The sequence below is a fragment of the Microtus pennsylvanicus genome, chromosome 19 (genome assembly GCF_037038515.1).
Source record: "Microtus pennsylvanicus isolate mMicPen1 chromosome 19, mMicPen1.hap1, whole genome shotgun sequence".
Taxonomy (NCBI): Eukaryota; Metazoa; Chordata; class Mammalia; order Rodentia; family Cricetidae; genus Microtus; species Microtus pennsylvanicus.
This window is the reverse complement of record NC_134597.1, coordinates 18,520,656-18,542,727: the sequence shown is the minus strand read 5'-3', so window position 1 is coordinate 18,542,727 and position 22,072 is coordinate 18,520,656. Positions and strand designations below refer to the sequence as shown.

Sequence of the window (22,072 nt, the reverse complement as noted above, 5' to 3'; positions counted from 1 at the left end):
AACAACAACAACAACAACAACAAAAAACCAAAACAAACCAAAACAAAAAAGTGGGGTTGTAGCAACAAGGTATAAAGACATGAAGACAATGGCCAGTGTGACTGAGGGAAAGGACTGTATACAAAGTTTTTAGTTTTATTAATCTCTTTAGGTATCAAAGGATGTTAAACACAGTAGCACATAATAGGGACTTAAAGTCTGGGCTGCGTTTAATCCTGCCTCTCATTAAATCTTCGTGTGTTTTATTTTTCTCAATAGCACAATAGTGCCAATCGTGCCTCAATAGAGTCCTTGCCTTGACTCCTGGGCATACAGACACGGTGCTTAACGACAACACTTGCTAAACATTGGCTGCTGTGAGGAGATAACCACAGGAAGCTTCTGCGGGGAACATATTTGATCTTTTCTCCAAAACGGTGCTTTTAAAACTTTAAAGAACTTGAAGACAGAAAAACAAAAGCTCAGCTTCTCCTGACTCATAAAGAGTATTTAATAGTCCTCCTTTTCCTGTTCTCTCTGGCTGCCAGGAAGTACAGCAAGGGTCGAAATTGGACAAAAGAAAGTAGGCACTCGCCATTGTGAATCTGGGTTTTCTCATCATCCCTGTCTTTCAGTGTTCGTATATTTCATTTTAAAAAGAAAATCACCTGTGGGTTCAGATGGCTACGGACTGCCTTTTCAAACTGTAAGCGCTCCCGGAGGAGAAAGGTTAACTTCGGATCATCTTAAGGTCTAGGTTTCTGACAGCTAACAGTGTTTACTTTTGTCTTCTCCCTTTTTGCTCTTGCTGGCTTTGCTACTGCGTAGGGGTGGGAGGGGGGGTGGCCGTGGCGGGGGTGGGTGGGAAAGCGGTGCCCTGGCGGAGGAAGCTGCCCGTTGCTAGGATACGCCGCCAGCAACAGAACACCTAAGCAGGAAAGGCTGCTTCTGAGGACAGGAGAAGCCTCTTGGTCTGTAATAGCTGTGTTTCTTGAGCAGGTAAGGGGATACATTTGGCGTCCCTCTTCTAGATGACTGCTCGTTCTAAGTGGGGGTGACTCTGGTATATGGACCTTCCGGGGGTGCCAGTCTCCCTTGGGCACCAGGACTGTCTGGTCAGGAGATAACATTTCTCAACTGAAGAACAAAAACCTTACAAAGCATCACACTTCTTTTTGCCCCTTCTCTAGCTACTTCCTCTCTTCCCCTGCCCCCGATTTGATATCTTCAGTCAACAGGGACAAGATGGGAGGCGTACATCATCCTTCCTCCTGGTTCTGATCATGGTGACCATGGTCATGCTAGAGGAGAAGAAGATGCCTCAATGGCCTTCTAGGGAGGCCATTTCTGGTTTGCAAGGCATTCAGGGCCTTTAGACTTCCCTCACCAGGCACACTGCTTTCCTCACTCCTCTCACCTCGTCATCTCATCTCCCAATGAAAGTTCAGTAGGCCTATTGCATAGACGGTGAGACAGGACCTCGGCCTTACTAGCAGTCCAGATGCAGCAGGTTTAAATGGCAAGAACTGAAATCACTAGAGGTGAAAGAGGCGGAGTTTTTTTTTAAAATATGCTATCTTAATAACTATTGTGTATTTATTTATTTATGTGTATTTATTTATTTATTTTTGGTTTTTCAAGACAGGGATTCTCTGTAGCTTTGGAACCTGTCCTGGAACTAGCTCTTGTAGACCAGGCTGCCCTCGAACTCACAGACATCCGCCTGCCTCTGTCTCCCTGAGTGCTGCGATTAAAGGCGTGCGTCACCGCCATCCGGCTCTGTGTTTTATTTTTAACATCAGGCTAAAACCTTTTTGAGTAGATAATATACAAAAATCAGGAGACTTCTTCATTCTGGAGGGTGCGTGCCTCTTAGCACTGGAGAGATGAGGCAAGGGATGGCAAGTTTACGGCCAGCCATCATTACATAACGCTATGCTGTGTCAAGAGGTCTGCACCCCCACCAAGCAGTGTGACAGCCTGTGTTATTCACTGTTCTACTATTGGGAAGAGAGACCATGACCGTGACAATTCTTATAAAAAGAAAGCATTTAATTGGGGGCTTGCTTACAGTTTCACAGGTTAGTCCATTATCACCATGACAGGGAGCATGGTGGCATGCAGGCAGGTGCTGAAGCAGTAGCTGAGATCTACATCCTGATCGAGAGAGAGAGAGAGAGAGAGAGAGAGAGAGAGAGAGAGAGAGACAGACAGAGAGACAGAGACACACACACACAGAGAGAGAGAGAGAGAGAGAGAGAGAGAGAGAGAGAGAGAGAGAGAGGAGAGAGAGGTATGAGAGAGAGAGGGAGAAGAGAACGTGGCATGAACTTTTGACACCTCAAAGCCCACCTCCCGTGACACCCTTTCTCTAATAAGGCCACACCTTGCAATCCTTTTAATTCTATCAGAGTTTCACTCCCTGATGACTAAGTTTTCGAGTATGTGAGTCTATAGGGGCCATTCTTATTCAAGTCACCACATGATCTAACAATGAAAAATTGGATCACAAACATCTTTCACCTCCCTATTTCCCTCCTCTCCACCCATTCATATTCCAGATGTGTTCAAGGTATATGTGCCATGTAGGTGAAGCTGACATGAGAGCACACTGGTCTGTGCACACACAGTAGATCTCAGAACAGCTTCCCATAGGCACCTGAATGCACACTGGTCTGTGTAAACACAGTAGATCTAAGAACAGCTTCCCATAGGCACACGAGTGCACACTGGTCTGTGTAAACACAGCAGATCTCAGAACAGCTTCCCATAGGCACACGAGTGCACACTGGTCTGTGTAAACACAGCAGATCTCAGAACAGCTTCCCATAGGCACACGAGTGCACACTGGTCTGTGTAAACACAGTAGATCTCAGAACAGCTTCCCATAGGCACACGAGTGCACACTGGTCTGTGTAAATACAGCATATCTCAGGATAGCTTCCCATAGGTATTTCCCACTCTGAAATATGTTTCATACATTTGTGTGGATGCATATAGGTGTGATGCTTTGTGCGAGGTAGGGTTTCTAAGCACATCATGAAACTTGGTAACTCATAAACAAAAAGATTCACAAATTTCACTACCAAAGAATCCAAAACTTAAGTCTAGTAAAAGAAAGTATAACAACAGGGCGGTGGTGGCGCACGCCTTTAATCCCAGCACTTGGGAGGCAGAGGCAGGAGGATCTTTATGAGTTTGAGGCCAGCCTGGCCTACAAGAGCTAGTTTCAAGACAGGCTCCAAAGTTACAGAGAAACCCTGTGTGGAAAAAAAAAAAGATGGTATAACATCAAGTTCACAATTGGTAATACAATTATAACATACAACAAAGGGATATTTAAATACAAAGATGAAAAGAAATATCAGTGGGGCAGCAATATGATACTTAATTTTAAGAAAATCATTTGATGGAACTTAATGGAGATCCGTATGTATTTTGACATTTTCCCCCAATTGTGGGAACTTCTTTTATAGAGTGTTTAACTTGTAAATGAAGATGATGTACCTTTGTTACATCCCTACTTTTTACTTGTATGAAATTGGAGACAGTTGAAATGTTCTTCAGTAGAGCAAGAAATGGAATATAATGTGTTTTTCTTAGCTCTGCAGTGAAGTTACTACACAATTGTTGAGAAAAATGAGGTAGAAATTAACGTTAAAAAATGTTAAGTATAGGCTAGATTGCGCACCTTTAACCCCAGCACTCAGCAATCAGGAGCTCCAGCGTGTGGAGCACTTGGATCTCGTAGCTTTTGGTTCCTGTCCTGGAACTAGCTCTTGTAGACTCGAACTCACAGAGATCCGCCTGCCTCTGCCTCCCGAGTGCTGGGATTAAAGGAGTGCACCACCACTGCCCGGCAACTGTCAGGGTTGTTATACAGAGAAATTCTGTTTCAAAGAAACTAAAACCAAACAAACAAATAAATAAACAAACAAGCAAACACATAAATAAATATCTGTTAAAGATATATAGAGTGAAAAACAAATAAAATTGTATCAATGTTTAAAATATGCAAAAGTTTATATATTTAAAGATATATGCTTCTAATTATAAATTCACCCATGAACAATTTGTGAAACTAGGTTGCTTGACACTGAGAAATAAAATTAAAGTATTAACAATAAAAACTTTCTTTTACTGTTTATTTTATCCCTTTCTGTTCTAGTAGCTTTATTTTTTCTTTTAAGAGTATTATAATTTTAAAATTAAATTTACTTGATAATAATTTTGTAACATTAATTTAAAAACTTGTAATTAAAAACACCATAGGTCCAAATTAACCAGATCCAAAGTTTATACAACTCAATGAACTTTTATATAGCTAGAATAGGCAATTGAGATGAAAGATGTGGAATTTACATTCAATTTTACACTTTAAATATCAAATACATTTTACGGACTTGTTTACCACCAAACCCAAAATAGTCCGTGACAAAAATTAGAATTAGGAAGGAGTTATCTTTATATTCTCTTTCATAACTTGTGTTATGAAATTATAACAAAACTTAGAAAGTTTGAAAATTATTTTAAAATCTTTCCAAATTGGAGCTGGGATGCATAGGTACCTCCTCCGGCTGGAGCTTCAGAGCCCTTCCCAGCTCATCCTGTGACGTGCATGCTTGGTCCTTGACACGTTCTATGTGCTGCAGTGAGTGTTTAAACATGTGTATGTTTCTGTATTTATGTATGTTGACAGGCGTATGGGGACTGATAGGAGTGGATATTTAATTAGCAGCTTATCCTAGCTGAGCGAAGACGAATGTGTACTCTCTACCCCAGTCGAAATCGTTGCCACGTTTTGACTTGCAAATACAGGACAGTCTCTGTAAAATTACTATTTATCATCTAGCACACAGTGGGCCAGATCTTTCCCCAAACCTTAGCTGGTTCACATGAATGGCACCGGCAGTCCCACGACCTTTCCTGCTACCATGGTGCCATCTGACGGGAGGTGGTACAGACAGAGAGGTTCCCTCGCCAGATTTGGCATCATCTTGCTTAGACTTTCACGCTTCAGGACTGTGAGTGAAACAAACCACGTTTCATTCTGAAAACATTAATCTCAGGATTCTAGCATAACCACCTCAACACCTTCTGAAGGGAGACCCCGGTGTCCTGGAGACTAGGTTCCGTCATTTAAACAAACTTGCAACCCACTGCCCCCTGGAGTTTCAAGTTTAAGCTCTTGGTCACTGCATCTTTGACTCCAATTGCCTTGCAGCACATCCTACATTCGATATCTTTTTCAGAATCAGAGGTCATTGAGGCCTCTGCTTCTGTTTGTGAGAGTGGAGCTAATCCAGTGTGTTTTGTTAATCCAGGGTACATTATCTAAGCTCTTTGTTTGAAAATTTTAATCCTCTCAATTGCTAGAGGCACTAATGCCACACTAGTTTTATATTCTGAAAAAAAAAAAGCCCCAAACCAAAACCAACCAGGTCCTTTCTTAAAGAGGCATGTTTCATTGATAAGAAAGAAATAAGATTTTCCCCCAAATGTTCTGAGAATATCATATTCCAAATTCTATTTTAAGGTTCTCTGTTCTTTTTAAATTTCAGTAATTTTAAAATTAAAAGCCCATATGTGCTTTAAGCTGATCCCTCTCACTAGTAAGAAAATAAACCTTAAAATATAAGGATCAGAATTTCAGGCGTCTGAGAGCTTTGTCTGCGTCTAGGTATGTGCACCGCATGTGCGTCTGGTATTCGTGGATTCCAGAAGAAGGTATCAGATCCCCCGCAGCTGAAGTTTCAGACCCCTGAGAAAACCACCCTGTGGTGCTGGGGAGCCAAACCCAGGTCCTCTGCACGATCAGCAAGTGCCTTTAACCACAGAGCCATCTGTCCAGGTGCCGCGAGAAACTTTTCTATGTGTAGTAACTTTAACTATTTGTCTTAATTCAGGAAAATGTCTGATCTAGAGGAGCACGTCGAGCCTCGGAATGTGGCAGCCTCCACAGCCTCCACAGCCTCCACAGCCTCCACGGCAGAGAGTGAACCTACGGCCGAGGTCATCAGCATCCCTCGGCCTTCAGAAGAAGCCGAAGAGTCAGATATTTCTGTGGAGCAAGATTCTGAAACCGAGGAAACCACAGAGGCAAGGAGTGAGCTCACCATCTCTACTGCAAAATCGTCTGAGGCCAAAACCAGGGAAGAGGTCGTGTCCGCTGAAACCGTGCCACAATCTTGGGAAGAAGAACGGGAAGGTCCAGAGAGTCAGAGTCCAGAAGAGGAACCCCCGCTGTTTCTGAATGAAATAAAATCTATCAAGGAGACTCTGCAGGCAACAATAAGAGAATCTTTAGCAACAGGTAGTAGCTGTAGGAGACCAGCCATTTTATTACTTGATTTCAAAGGGTAATTTTTGTTTAGCTTCAAATGAAAGGTTTAAATGTTCAGTTTAAAATTCATGTGTGTGTGTGTGTGTGTGTGTGTGTGTGTGTGTGTCTGTATTTCAAATAGAATAAAGTATTCAATATATTTAGGAACCTCGAAAAATGGGAACAGGTTCTGAGTAAATTTATTGTATTTTTGTTTGGCTTGAAGATTTGGAGTTAATTGTTGCTCATAGCTAGCAAGGGATAGTATGAACGTGGAATTCAGATAGATCCTCATTTGCATGGGGTATTCCCTTACATATCACACTGCTTTTACATGTTTGTTTGTTTTTTGGCTGGTACAAACCGTATATACAGTCCAGGAAAAGACATTTCGACTTTTTTTGTAGGTCAGCTTTAATGGCATACGTAGAACAACGTGGACGTCAGGCCGGTGTTGTCAGTACTTGGTAACAGAGCTGGGGGCAGCAACATAATGATTACGTCACTGCTCACTGCTCTGCTTCCTCTTTACCAGTGCATTTGGAGAATTTCCTCCCATAGCGAAAAGAACATGGGATCTGATTTAACAGCAGCAACAGCAATGAGGGGCAGAGACAGCTCCTACCGTCTTCCTCAGTGTCCAAAGAGCTCCCGCAATCTTTTTTTTTTTTTTTTGGATTTTTCGAGACAGGGTTTCTCCGTAGCTTTTTGGTTCCTGTCCTGGAACTAGCTCTTGTAGACCAGGCTGGCCTCGAACTCCCAGAGATCTGCCTGCCTCTGCCTCCCGAGTGCTGGGATTAAAGGCGTGCGCCACCACCGCCGGGCTCCCGCAATCTTTTAAGGACCTCAATCAATTTAAGGCAAACCAGGATCCATAACTTCAACACAGAAGGAATTTCAGAACAAGCCAAGATGGTTCAGAGTTGGGGACTTTATTAAAGATATTTCCCTGACGGCTTTAAGCATGAAGGCCAGGGCAAAGAGAGGTGCTCGGGGGTAAAATTAGCTGTCTGCCAGCAAGGGCACAGACTCGGGAGCAGAATCCTTACTGTCTTACCGTTTGCCACATATACCATTTTTTGTGGCTTTCAAGTTGCACTTCAAAAGGCTGCCAAGGAACACTTATTTCCTCTTCTCTCTCTTTTTAAGTGAGATTATAGGATGGCTTCAGAGATATATTGGGTGGAATTATAGTCTGATAAAAAAAGAACCACGAGCCAGTAGGATTGTGTAAAGGGGTTCATTCAGTGTGTGACCTTTCTCTATATACGGGTTTTCTCGCGAGATTCCTAGGCTTGGAGCTGGGCGGGCAGGCAGAAAGGCTGTAAGCAGTTTGAATTGTACTGGAATCCTTGCTTCTCACCCAGCAAGAGGCAGACAGCTGAGAGGCAAGGGGCTCCTTTTCCCTCTCATGCCCCTGCACTTCCGCTGCCTTTGTAGCCTACCTGAACAGCAGCAGCTGACTTGGGTTAAATGCAGCTCTAGGGCTCAAAAGAGGCAGCTCAGATGCGGCTGCATGCTGTGCCTGCAAGGTCGAAAAGGCAAGGAGCCGGCTGAGACCATAAAGTGAGCAATTCTCACCAGACAGAACCCAGTAGCTCTCAAATTAGTTACTCCATGTGAATATTTTGGTGCCATTCTGGATATTTCAGTAATTCCTGATGTTGTAACTTATACCACATGTATAGTGATTAAAGCCAAACCAAACCGTGTCCTGCTTTCCCCGTCTCTAGAGACAGGTCGCTGATGCCTGCTGTTTGACGATGGTCATTCTTTTTCTCTTTTTGCTTACAGTAAAAATCGTACTTGTTTCTGCAGCCCAGGAGATCATAATGCCTTTTAGAGTTGATGTTCCATTTAGACTCCTCAAGGAGCACTTTGCACGTCTATTACGTATCCCACATTATGTACTGCAGATAACTCATGCAGGTAGGTGTGAAGGCTAATACATTTACCAAGACTCGGCTGGTTTTAACACGGAAATTACCGAAGACCTTTGATTTTAAAACTATCTTACATTTACACAATGGAGTACTACACAGCAGAAAAAAATAACGACAGTTTGAATTTTGCAGGAAAATGGATGGAGCTAGAAAACATTATTTTGAGTAAGGTAACCCAGACCCAGAAAGACAATTATCACATGTACTCACTTATAAGTGGTTTTTAAACATAAAGCAAAGAAAACCAGCCCACAAATCACAATCCCAGAGAACCTAGACAACCATGAGGACCCTAAGAGAGACATTCATTGGTCTAATCTACATGAGAAGTAGAAAAAGACAAGATCTCCTGAGTAAATTGGGAGCATGGAGACCTTGGGAGAGGGCTGAAGGGGAGGAGAGAGGCAGGGAGGGGAGCAGAGAAAAGTGTAGAGCTCAACAAAACCAAACCAAACCAAAACAACAAAAAATTATCCTAAGTATTTACTATTTCAGTATTACAATGTGATTATACATTAGTTCATTCAACGCATTTCTGGAAATGTTTTAGTCTACATCCTGTGGATAAAACTGTACATCCTCAGAATCATGAAGCACGGTTCATGCCCTCAAGTCATTTACAGACCGGCAGGGAAGGATTGCACAGGGGTGGTTACCGCATACCACGGAGATGTTCTCAGGGCCTTATTCACTCAGACTTGAATATTACAGAAGAAGGAACCTGGGTGGCTATAGGATGTTTCAGTCGATTGAGCAATGAGTTCCAAATGGATGGGGACACTTGGTGAGCTTTTGAGCTAGTGGAGGGGAAATGAGACTGGATGAAAATGGGCGGTGAAGAAGACAGCGCAAATATAGTTTCTGAGGTTTCTGTACATTAAGGGAATTTTCACAATTTAAAATTTACATACATTTTGTGGATGTTGTCGAGACTCTCTACTTAAGTTATTCAGCCTCACGTGGTAATTAGATAAATTCTTTGTGACTGGTTAGTCTACCAGGTTAGCATAGCTGATATGTTTATATTGGACACATATAAACAAATCCTGTTTTCACTAAAATGGTTTTTTTGTATTGACTTATAAAGATGTTACAACAAGTTTCTAGAGAATAAATTTAGTTCTAAATTAAAATTTAAAAGCCTAGAGTGATTACCAACAAAAATGATGATGACGATCACAATGCCCGAGTCCTTAGCATGTGTTAGTACTTCTATAAAGTATTCTGCTTATTTCGTCGTTTAATTTACACAGCAACTCTTTGAGGGAGCTATATATTACTACTAACTATTTGGAAAGTAAACTCAGTGAACTCCTATAAAGTCGGTGTGCTAATAAGTGGCTGAGTTTGAAACGTACGATACCAAAGAGGGAAGTTTAAACTGCAGAATATTAACTCAAATGCAAAACGGGTGCTTTCTTTCAGCACAAGAACTGTAGCTCAAGCCTGAAGGGTCTGCGCCCACTCTAGAAAAGAACATAGGAACAAAGATTGCTCAGGAAACCTGTGCTAGTTTTCCATGGCTGCTGTAATGATTAATCATATAATTTAGAGTTACAAAGTAAACTTCCTTTACAGTTCCAGAGGGTAAAGGTCCCATGTCATTTTCAGTGGGACGGAGTTAAGGAGTCTGTGGGGTGCTCTCTAGCTGGGCTATCAGGAGGGAAATCTACTTGCCTGGCGTTCCTGCTTCTAGAGGTGCAGAGTTGCAGGCCTGGCGTTCTGTGTCTCCTTGATCGTTCATTCATCCCCAAAGGCACACACATTTAGACAGATCTGACTTAGCTCCCATCACATCGCCTTTCCCCTGAGTCAAGTCTTTCTTTCCCATTCTCTAACAAGGGCATATGTGCTGCAGGGCACAGCCAGCCGCACAGTGAGGATTAGCTCTCCGTTTCAAGCCCTTGCTCAAGTCTGCAGTCATTGTGGCTCTGTAAGATTAGGTCCTAAGGATGAGGACATGGGCTCCTCTTGATGCCACTGTTCAACCTGGCACAAGTAGATTCACTCAACCAGGAGTCCGCTGATTTGACTAGACCAACTAGGGAGCAAGACCCAGAATCCTCCTCGCCACTGCCGGCTTACAGATGCGAGTGCATTTTGAGGACGTGAAGCCAAATCCTCAGGCTGTGCAGTAAGCACGTTACCAACTGGACCGTTCTCAGTCCTTTGTTGTATTTTTATATCCCACAAACCAGGAAATTATTAGCTGCTTACCTGAGTACACCAGGGTTAGTGCCGAGCAGGGAGGAATGAGGACGAGTTGAAGCAATCTTAACAGGAGTGATGTCTGGTGAAGCCTGACTCCATCTGACATCCATTGCGTATGACTCTGTTGGAAGAGGAAGGAAGTGAATGATTCCTTGGAATTCTGAGCCCATGCTTTTCTACACTGGAGGGTGGATTGGCTAGTGCGGGGATCTGCTTGCTTGCTATTCCAGTTCCTGGAGTCACAGACCATGCTGCGCCCATTTGGACATGGCCTGTGTAGTCTTTTCTGTAAACAGAAAATGGTACGTGATTCGGCTCATACTAGAGGATGCTTTTATTTTCAAGTGTTTATAGAGTTTCATGGTTATTATCTATTTAAATATTTATATTTTATGTTTATTTATTTTGAAGGATTGGCAAGTAGCTCTATTTATAATACTGCATTACTTCTTAATAAATCCACTAACTGTCCCTATTATGGAGTTTTGCTTCTTTGCATTTTATTTATACCTACCTATGGGACACAGGATGATTATGGGGTGCATCAACACTGCGCAGAGTTAATCACGCAATTCGCATCTCCATCTCCTAGCCAGAGTCTCACATTGCAGCCCAGCCTAGAAGTCACTCTTTAGCTTAGGTTGTACTTGAACTTTTAGGTTGGCGATTCCTCTGCCTCAGCCTCTCCCTCGCTAAGATTACAACCATGGGTCACCAGGACTGGATTCATTTCTCATTGACATATAATCACATGCATGTTTATGTCATATTGGCATGATGCTTCAACAAGATGTAAAATATGAACCACTTAGAGCAAGACAATCAAAATATCCATCTCTTTATTTCTTTTCTAGTTACCTATACAAAATATTAAATTGTTTTGAACTACAGTCACTGTTTTGTGGACTTTTCTGTACTAACATTATAGCATGAGGTCGGAATCACTAGTACTGCTTCTAGTAATTTGCTGACATGTCTTCCTACAAGCATCTTTGATATTTTCCATTTCCTTAAAGTAGGAGTGCCTGACTGATAGCTGTATATTACGGTGACTATAGTTATCAGCAGGTATTATGTACTTGAAAATTACTAGGACAGTAAAATATGTGTGTGAGGTATTGGATTTATTCACTAGATTTAACCATTTCATAGGCTGGGCACATGTTGATTGAAATATCATGTGGTACAACTTAAACATACACAATTGTCTCAATTTAAAGTAAGTAGGAACAGGAACGACCATTTCTTTGCCATAAACCATCTCAACACTTTCATTTTCTCAGGAATAGTTGTTGGGAATAATGAGAGTCTAATACAATACGGAATTAAACCACGAGATATTGTCCAGTTGGAGATATTTTCCACACATCCTGATCAATATCCAATCAGAAGAGTGGAAGGCTTGAGTGAGGGCTCCAAGATCATCACTGTCACCGTCCAGACTGGTGAGTCCTCTGGTGTCTTTGCAGACAGTATTTCAGAGCATCCTTAGGTTGAACTTTCCATTCAGTCTTGGTTTTCATCTCCTCAGGCATCGATCGCTACGAGGAGGCAGCTGTTGAGATAGCAAAATCTGACTTCCACAAACCATTTCTTGGTGGATTTAGACATAAAATAACAGGAGTAGAATACCACAATGCCGGAACACAAACTGTACCCAAAAAGATTCCTGAGAAACCCTCTCTCATTTGTAGGGACACCCAGGTAATTTTTTTTGTCCTGTTTGTGTGGGTGACATTATATAATCAACAACTGTATACTGTATGACTCCCTCCAAATTTTCTAATTGTGTCACAACCTGAACAACTTTGGGATTGACCTTATTGGAGTGACAGGTAATGAAGAAAAGACAGGAAAGTGGGGTTCTGGTGGTGTATCATACGCTCTGATGGAGATTCATCAGATGCCTGGAAACTTGTTCGTTTACTGTATACCATGGACCATGGAATCTACTGTGGAAGGAGGATGTTATTTATTATATACGGCTGAAGAAGGAGTCAGCTAGTCTGTAGGGGTCTCCTGGGAAGCAGTGTCAGGCTGGGAAGAGGAAGCTGTGGTTGATGTTTTATGCCCACGTTGTGCAAATCATTACTTTGACCAAGTCTGCCCTGGAGAAGGTTTTGTCATTTCCATGGGTCTGAGGCCTTGGGTCCTTGGCATGCTATGCTCATGTGCAATACATCCTCACTCAGAACTTTATCCACGCCTGCATCACTATTTGTATGACAAGTAATGTAACAAAGAAAGAGTAATGTAAACATGTAGAAACACCCTTTTCACTTACAGATGTTTGTAAGATTTTCTTTACAATTGGAGTTATGTAGTAGGTGCTTATTTTGAATGCTTTTATTTTAGACAGTTTTTCAGAGGCAAAAGATGCAGCAGACCACAAATACAACATCCACTCAGATGAATAAAATTGGGGTGTATGTATCAAACATGACCGATAAACTTCTCAAGCCGGGAAGATACTTTACAGCAGCAGAGTTACACGCTCGCCGGCTGAATGCGGTAAATATAGTGTTCACTGGGGTCGCACGCGGAAAATTAGACGGATAAGCCTGTTCTTCTCTGTCCCTTACTGGTTCCCCTTATGCCAGTACAGTCAAATGGGGGTTTCTATGACGAATTGAAGTCATGCATGACATGGCAGTTTGACTTCTCTGATACTTATGTAATCTCTCCAGTATTTTAGTGTTTGGATGATTTATCTTTTTTTTTATCATTTAACTTCCAGCCTAATTGATCTCTTATAGATAACTTAGAAAAGTATCTATTATCTATCATCATTTGGGTATGAGCAAAATATCTCTATCTATCTATCTATCTATCTATCTATCTATCTATCTATCTATCTATCTATCTATCTATCATCTTTCCAGTACAAGACATGGTCTGTCTCTTGTTGGGCAAGTCTTAAATCCAATTAGAAGGCTCTTGTTGCTACCAATTTATGTGTGCTGTTATTGCACTCCTGGGGCTGTCATAGCATGTTTCTCATTGCCGGGATTCATAGGCATATCTGGGTAGGATTGTTACTTATTTCTCTTCTTTGGAAGCTTGTATGATGCCTTTTGGTACCATAAAAAGTAGGCTTCAGGAAGAGAGCATTCAGGTCAGTCCCAGCTCAGGGGTCTTTGGTTCTCGTTTCTGAAGTGTATAGTGTCTTCAGCAATAGGGGCGTACTGTATACCTCCGGGTGGCAACCAAGGGCAATAACAACCTGAAAAGATCATATTGAGTTAGGTAATTCACATCCAGAAAGACAAACGCGTGTTCTCTTTCATTGGAAACTCCTAGCCTTCAGGTGTGAGTACATTGCCTGCAGCGACTACAGAGAGTAAATGGGGACTGTTTGCAGTGCAGTGGGAATGGAGAACAATAGAGAGGGGCATACCAGGGTACAGCTTTTCTGATCAGGGAAATGGGAAAGGGGGGATCCTCTGGAGGGGATGACAGGTAAATACTGAAAGAGGTAGGAGGAGGCTAAAGAGGAATATACAGATGCAAGTGATCTGATAAGGGAAGAAGGGAGAGAGGAGGCTCCCTGGGTGTGGGGAGGTAAGAAATGGCTAAAATAACAATATGAACGTCTGAAAAAGCCACAAGGGATTGTCTTATTAACCATTTGCCTTTAAAAATACTATAATGCATGCCATTCTCTGTATAAATATAAATATATAGTTTTTTTTTTTTTTTTTTTTGGTTTTTCGAGACAGGGTTTCTCTGTGGTTTTGGAGCCTGTCCTGGAACTAGCTCTTGTAGACCAGGCTGGTCTCGAATTCACAGAGATCCGCCTGCCTCTGCCTCCCGAGTGCTGGGATTAAAGGTGTGTGCCACCATCGCCCAGCAAGTATATAGCTTTCATGAATTTTTCTCATCTGGTCTGATGGCACTCCATCTAAGAGCCAAAGACCACTGAACAACCCCTACCCAGTATGAGACAGGAGAAGCCCTCTGTTGAGTTGTTGCTGGCCAAGGCTGTCCAAGAGATTCCCTACTGATGTTGCCTGTTTTTTTACGTAAGAAGGGGAAAGTTTTTATATTATTTTAAAAGCTTCTTTTGGAGCCTTCGTGAGTTTAACAAGTTCAAAAGCAGCCCTTACTAATATATATCCTACATATTTATTTTTAATTTCAAAATGTACTTTCTTTTAATGTTGACTCTTTTAGCCTGGCATCTTTCCCTTTACTCTGAAGATATTATGTCTAGCGTCATCTTATTGTTATTGTGTTTATGTTAGTGAAAAGGTTCAGAAACTCTAGTTTTGGAATCCAATGAAGGGCATGTTGCTGTGTTGGACCTATGTTCCTCACCAGCTCACGGGTGGCACCTAGGAATGCATGCTGGTGGAAATTTCCAGAAACTACAAATGCTGTTAGTCTGAGCACTACTCTGTTAACTGTTTTTACAAGTGATTCTCTACACAAAAGTACATTGTTTTTGTTGTTCCATGAGAGGCCTTCTAGCTTTTTTTTTGAGGGGGGGGTTTAAAAAATGGACAATTATTCTTTGGCGTATACTCAAAAAGAAATTTGGATGTGGCCAGATGGATTAAAACAGAGAATAAAAGAATATTTTTCTCCTTGCTCTCCAAGGTTAATTATTCCAGGGGACAATTAATTTCACAGTGTCCTTAGCTGTGGGGAATCACCTGTGCTCATGTTCAGGAAGGCCATGAAGGCTCCACTGGGTAGACATTATCTAGTGCAAGTCTACATGAAGGTCTACACAGTGAAAAATTCTCCTCTGTGCTTCCAGATACAATAATGGTCCTGCCCAGTGCTTTTCAACCTTCCTAATGATGTGACCTTTTAATACAACTCCTCATGTTGCGGTTACCCCCACCATAAAATTATTTCATTGCTACTTTATAACTGTAATTTTGCTACTGTTTTGAATAATAGTGTAAATGTCTGATACGTGACCCAAGGGGTTAAAACCCACAGGTTGAGAACCATTAGCTCTAATCTGTTTTTCATTATATACACATGTACTTCTTTGCTATATATTCAGAAAATAGAATTTTGTTGTGAATATATGTATGAACTGGTAGCCACTCTTTACGCTAGGGACAATTAGCTTTTTTCTTAAACGGCTGTAATGTGTATTGAAATAGTCTTTGGCTAAGCACTTCCTATACCTACTGCTATTGTATAAAGAATGGTTAATTGCTTAACGGCAGACAGCAAGGAAATAGCAGAAGGAAGATTTACAATTACTTTCTAGAGTCTGTGCTCCTTTTGAAATTCAATTATTTATTTTACATCCCGACTGCAGCCTTCTCTCCCTCCTCTCCTCCCTCTTCCTCCTCTACTGACCCTCTGCTCCCACCCCAATCCACAACCCTTCTTATTCTCTCAGGAAAGGGCAGGCCTCCCATGAGCATCAGCAAAGCGTGGCATATCAAGATGCTACAAGACCGAGCACCTCCCTTGTATTCACACTGGGCAAGGCAATTCAGCATGAGGAGCAGGTTCCCAAGAGCCAGCCAAAGTATCAAGACAGCCCTGCTCTTTTTGCTAGGAGTTCCACAAGTAGACCAAGTTACACAACTGCCACATACATAAAGGGGGCCATGACAGTCTCCCCGTTGTTGATCCAGATACTGTGAGCTTCCACACGAGAGGTTATCTATGTATAAGGGTTTTCCTTCTCTGTCCTGGTTCCTACAATCCCTTCTTACTCTCCTCAGCACGACTCTCTGAGCTCAGCCCGGGGATCATGGATCTCTTAATCTGCCTCCACCAGTCACTGGATGAAGGCTCTCCACTGACAATGAGGGTAGTCACCAATCTGATCCCAGGGGATAGCCAGTTCAGGCTATGTGTCCACTGCTGTCAGGAGTCCATCTTTGTAGATTTGTGGGAGTTTTTTCTTTGTAGATTTGTGGGAGTTTCCCTTACATCAGACTTCTACCCAACACCATAAACAAAGCCCACCTTTCCAGTCATCTTTCTCAGCACTCTCCCGTTTCACCCATCCTCAACCTGATCCCTCAGGATCCCATGCCTGCCTGCCCCCAATCCTGCGAGGAGATCTCCTCTATTTCCCTTTCCTTTGGAGATCCATGCATCCCCCAATGGGCCCTCCTTGTTAACTAGCCTCTCTGGTCTGTGGATTGTAGCATGAATGTCTTTTACTTTACAGCTAATATCCACTTGGAAGTGAGGGCATACCATATTTGTCTCTCTGGGTATGGGTTACCTCACTCAAGATGTTTTTCTTCTTTCTAATTCCATCCATTTGATTTCAAATATCCTGATATTATTGTGTTTAACAGCTAAGTAATACCCTATTTTACAAATGTACAAAATGTACCACATTTCCTTTATCCATTCCTCATTTGAGGGACATTTAGGCTGTTTCCAGGTTCGGACTATTAAAACCAAACTGCTCTAAACATAGTTGAGCAATTGACTTTGTGGTGTGATTGAGCATCCTTTGGGTATGTGTCCAGGAGTGGTATATCTGGGTTTTGAGGTAGACCAATTCCCAATTTTCTGAGAAACTGTCATATTGCTTTCCAAGGTGGCTGTACAATTTTGCACTTCCACCAGAAATGGATGAGTATTTCTCTTGCTCTGCATTTTCACCAGCAAGAACTGTCATCTGTTTTTTTTTTTTAAATCTTAGATATTCTGACAAGTAAGATTCAATCTCAGAGTCATTTTGATTTGCATTTCCCTATTGGCTAAGGATGATGAAAATTTCTTTAAGTGTTTCTCTGCCATTTGAGATTCTCCTGTTGAGAATTCTCTGCTTAGGTCAGTACCTCATTTTTAAAATTAGCTTATTTGGTTTGTTGATGTCTAGTTTCTTGAGTTCTTCATATATATTGGAGATCAGTCCTCTATTGAAAGTGGGGTTGGTGAAGATCTTTTTCTATCTGTAGGTTGCCATTTTGTCCCACGGACAGTGTCTTTTGCCTTAGAGAAGTGTTTCAGTTTTATGAGGTCCCATTTATTAATTCTCAATCTTAGTATCTGTGCTATTGGTGGAAGTTGTCTCCTGTCCCAATGTGTTCAAGGTTATTCCCTGCTTTCTCTTTGATCAAGTTCAGTGTAACTGGATTTATGTTGAGGTCTTTGGTCCATTTGGACTCTTGAGTTTTGTGCAGAATGATAAATATGAATCAATTTGCATTCCTCTACATGCCTACATTCAGTTATGCCACTACCATTTGTTGAAGATGCTCTCTCTCTTTTTTCCATTGGATAGTATTCTGGTTTGTTTTCTGTAAAAAATCAAGTGTCTATAGGAGTGTGGATTTATGCCTGAATCTTTGATTTGATTCCACTTACCAGCGTGTCTGTTTCCTGCTGTTATCCTGTGTTTTTATCACTATAGCTCCGTAGTAGTGCTTGAGATCAGGGATGGGGATACTTCCAGCAGTTCTTTTATTGTACAGGTTAGTTTTAGCTAGGCTGGATTTTTTTGTTTTTCCATATGAAGTTGAGTATTGTTCTTTCAAGCTCTGTAAAGAATTGTGTTGGAATTTAGAAAGGGATTGCTTTTGGTAAGATGGCCATTTTTACTATGCTAATTCTAGTGTTCCATGTGCACAGGGGATCTTTGCATCTTGTGATATTTTACCCAATTTCTTTCTTTGAAGACTTGAAGTTCTTGTCTAACAGGCCCTTCACTTGCTTGGTTAGAGTTACCCCCAAGATATTTTATATTGACTGTGGCTATTGGGAAGGATTTTGTTTCTCTGATTTTTTCCCCAGCCCTTTTATCATTTGTGTATTGAGTTAATCTTATATTCAGCCACACTAAAGGTGTTTAGGAGCTATAGGAGTTCCTTGGTAGAATTTTTGGGGTCACTTATACATACTATCATATCACAGGCAAATAGTGGAAATATGACTTCTTTTCTATTTGTATCCCCTTGATCTTCTTTTGTTGTCTTATTGCTCTAGCTAGAACTTCAAGTACTATATTGAATAGATAAAGAGAGAGTGGACAGCTTTGTCTTGTTCCTGATTTTAGTGGAATCGCTTTGAGTTTCTCTCCATTTAACTTGATGTTGGCTGTAATCTTGCTGTATATTGCTTTTATTGTATTTAAATATGTTCCTTGTATTCCTGATCTCTCCAAGACTTTTATCATGAAGAGATGTTGGATTTTGTCAAAGGCTTTTTCAGCATCTAAGGGGATGATCTTGTGTTTTCTTTCTTTCAGTTTGTTAATATGGTAGATTTCACTGACAGATTTTCATATGTTGAACCATCCCTGCATCTCTGGAATGAAGCCCACTTAATCATGGCAGATGATCTTTTTGATGTGTTCTTGCCTTTGGTTTGCCAGTGTTTCATTGAGTATTTTTGCATTAAAGTTCATGAGGGAAATTGGTCTACAATTCTCTATCTTTGTTGAGTCCTTGTGTGGTTTGGGTGTCAGGCCTCATAGAATGAATTTGTCAGTGTTCCTTCTGTTTCTATTTTGTGGAATAATTTGAGGAATAGACAAATTTGGGAATAATTTTAGATATTAGCTCTTTTTTTGAAAGTCTGGTAGAATTTTGCACTGAAATCATCTGGCCCTGGGTTAATTTTGGTTGGGAGACATTTAATGACTGCTTCTATTTCCCTAGAGGTTAGCGGTCTGTTTAAATTGTTCATCTGATCTTGGTTTAATTTTGTTCTGTGGTATCTATCAAGAAATTTGTCCATTTCTTTTAGATTTTCCAATTTTGTGGAGTAAAAGCTTTTGAAGTATGATCTAGTGATTATCTGAATTTCCTTAGTGTCTGCTATTATGTTCCCCCTTTCATTTCTGATTTTGTTAATTTGTATATTCTCTCTGTGTCTTTTAGTTAGTTTGGATAAGGGTTTGTCTATTCTTTGATTATTTGTATTGTTCTCTTTGTTTTTATTTTACTGATTTTTTTAACCCTCAGATTGATTATTTTCTGCCATCTACTACTCTTGGCTGTGTTTGTTTCTTTTCGTCCTAGAGCTTTTAGGTGTTCTGTTAGCTAACATGAAATTTTTCCTAATTTTTTATGAAGGCACTTGGTGCTATGAACTTTCCTTTTAGCACTGTTCTCATTGTGTCTAATTAGTTTGGGTATGTGTGTATTCATTTTCATTGAATTCTAGAAAGTCTTTAATTTCATTATTTCTTTTTTGACCCAGTGGTAATCCAGTTGAGTTGTTCAGTTTCCATGAGTTGGGAGGCTTTCTGTAGCTTGTGTTGTTGTTGAACTCCAACTTTAATCCTGGTGATCTGATAAGATATAGGGGTTATTCCATTTTTTGTTACCTGTTAAGACTTGCTTTGTGACAGAATATGTGGTCAATTCTGGAGAAAGTTCCACGAGGTTCTGAGAAGGTATATGGTTTGGTATTTGGGTGAAATGTCCTATAAATAACTGTTATGTCCATTTGAGTCATAACTGTTATCTCCTTTATTTCTCTTTAAATTTCTATCTAACAGACATGTCCATTGGTGTGAGTAGGGTATTGAAGTCTTCCACAATTAATGTGTGGGGCTTGATAGTGATTTTAGCTTTAGTTTTGTGGGTGCCCTTGTATTTGGTGTCTAGATGTTCAGAACTGAGATACCATCTTGGAAGATTTTTCCTTTGATGAATATCAAACATCCTTCTCCATTTATTTGATTAATTTTGTGTTGAAGTCTATATGTAAGACATTAGGATAGCCACACCATCTTGCTTCTTAGGTCTATTTGATTGGAAAATCTTTTTCAAACCCTTTATTCTTAGGTAATGTCTGTCTTTGAGGCTGAGGTGTGTTTCTTGTATACAGCAGAAGGATGGATCCCGTTTTCATGTCCATTCTGTTACTCTGTATCTTTTTATTGGCAGATTGAGTCCATTGATATTGAGAGATTTCTCTTTCTTTAATTTTCATTTTTCCTCTACATTTCTCTCTGCTCCCCTCCCTGCCTCTCTCCTCCTGCTTTGACCCTCCCGCAAGGTCCTCATGCTCCCAATTTACTCAGGAGATCTTGTCTTTTTCTACTTCCCATGTAGATTAGATCTATGTATGTCTCTCTTAGGGTCCTCATCTTTGTCTAAGTTCTCTGGGATTGTGGTTTGTAGGCTGGTTTTCTTTGCTTTATGTTTAAAAACCACCTATGAGTGAGTACATGTGATAATTGTCTTTCTGGGTCTGGGTTACCTCACTCAAAGTAATGTTTTCTAGCTCCATCCATTTTACTGCAAAATTCAAGATGTCGTTATTTTTTTCTGCTGTGTAGTACTCCATTGTGTAAATTACCACATTTTCCTTATCCATTCTTCGGTCAAAGGGGCATTTAGGTTGTTTCCAGGTTCTGGCTATGACAAACAAAGCTGCTATGAACATAGTTGAACACATGTCCTTGTGGCACGATTGAGCATCCTTTGGATATATACCCAAAAGTGATATTACTGGGTCTTGAGGAGGGTTGTTTTATAATTTTCTGAAAAAATCACCACACTGACGTCCAAAGGGGCTGTACCTGCTTGCATTCCTACCAGCAATGCAGAAGTGTTCTCTTTTCCCCACAACCTTTCCAGCATAAGTTGTCATCAGTGTTTTTGATCTCGGCCATTCTTACAAGTAAGATGGAATCTCAAGAGTTGTTTTGATTTGCATTTCTCTGATGACTAAGGATGTTGAACATTTCCTTAAGTGTCTTTCAGCCATTTGAGATTCCTCTGTTGAGAGTTCTCTGTTTAGGTCTGTACTCCATTTTTTTTATTAGATTATTTGTTCTTTTGATGACCAATTTCTTGAATTCTTTGTATATTTCGGAGATCAGACCTTTGTCTGATGTGGGGTTGGTGAAGATATTTTCCCATTCTGTAGGCTGTCATTTTGTCTTGTTGATCATGTCCTTTGTTTTACAGAAGCTTTTCAGTTTCAGGAGGTCCTATTTATTAATTGTTTCTCTCAGTGTCTGTGCTGCAGGGGTTATATTTAGGAAGTAGTCTCTTGTGCCAATGCGTTCAAGTGTACTTCCCATTTTCTCTTCTATAAGGTTTAGTATGGCTGGTCTTTAATCCATTTGGACTTGAGTTTTGTGCATGGTGATAGATATGGGTCTATTTTCATTCTTTTACATGTTGATATCCAGTTATTCAAGCATCATTTGTTAAATATGCTTTCTTTTTTTCCATTTGATATTTTTTGCTTCTTTGTCAAAAATCAGGTGTTCGAAGGTGTATAGATTAATATCCAGGTCTTCGATTTGGTTCCATTGGTCCTCCTGTCTGTTCTTATGCCAATACCAGACTGTTTTCAGTACTGTATCTGTGTAGCAGAGTTTGAAGTCAGGGATTGTGATGCCTCCAGAAGTTTTTTTTTGTTTGTTTTGTTTTGTTTATTGTACAGGAGTGTTTTGGCTATCCCGAACTTTTTTACTTTTCCATATGAAGTTGAGTACTGTTCTTTCAAGTTCTGTGAAGAATTTTGCTGGGATTTTTAATGGGCATTGCATTGAATCTGTAGATTGCTTTTGGCAAGATTGCCATTTTTTACTATGTTAATTATGCCTACCCAAGAGCATGGGAGATATTTCTACTTTCTGATGTCTTCTTCAAATTTTTTCTTCAAAGATTTAAAGTTCTTGTCATACAAGTCTTCCACTTGTTTGGTTAGAGTT

The 22,072-nt window shown here is 40.7% G+C and overlaps 1 protein-coding gene across 1 annotated transcript in view; it reads left to right on the top strand.

Annotated features, from left to right (window-relative positions):
* The first annotated feature begins 891 nt into the window (after window positions 1-891).
* Window positions 892-22,072, top strand: part of Iqub (IQ motif and ubiquitin domain containing) — a 66,054-nt gene continuing 44,873 nt past the window's right edge. The window contains exons 1-6 of the mRNA XM_075953658.1: window positions 892-978; window positions 5,886-6,292; window positions 8,096-8,230; window positions 11,739-11,900; window positions 11,987-12,159; window positions 12,811-12,966. Of these exons, the coding sequence (XP_075809773.1) occupies window positions 5,890-6,292; window positions 8,096-8,230; window positions 11,739-11,900; window positions 11,987-12,159; window positions 12,811-12,966 (1,029 nt within the window). The 5' untranslated portion in view covers window positions 892-978; window positions 5,886-5,889. The remainder of the gene's footprint in view (window positions 979-5,885; window positions 6,293-8,095; window positions 8,231-11,738; window positions 11,901-11,986; window positions 12,160-12,810; window positions 12,967-22,072) is intronic.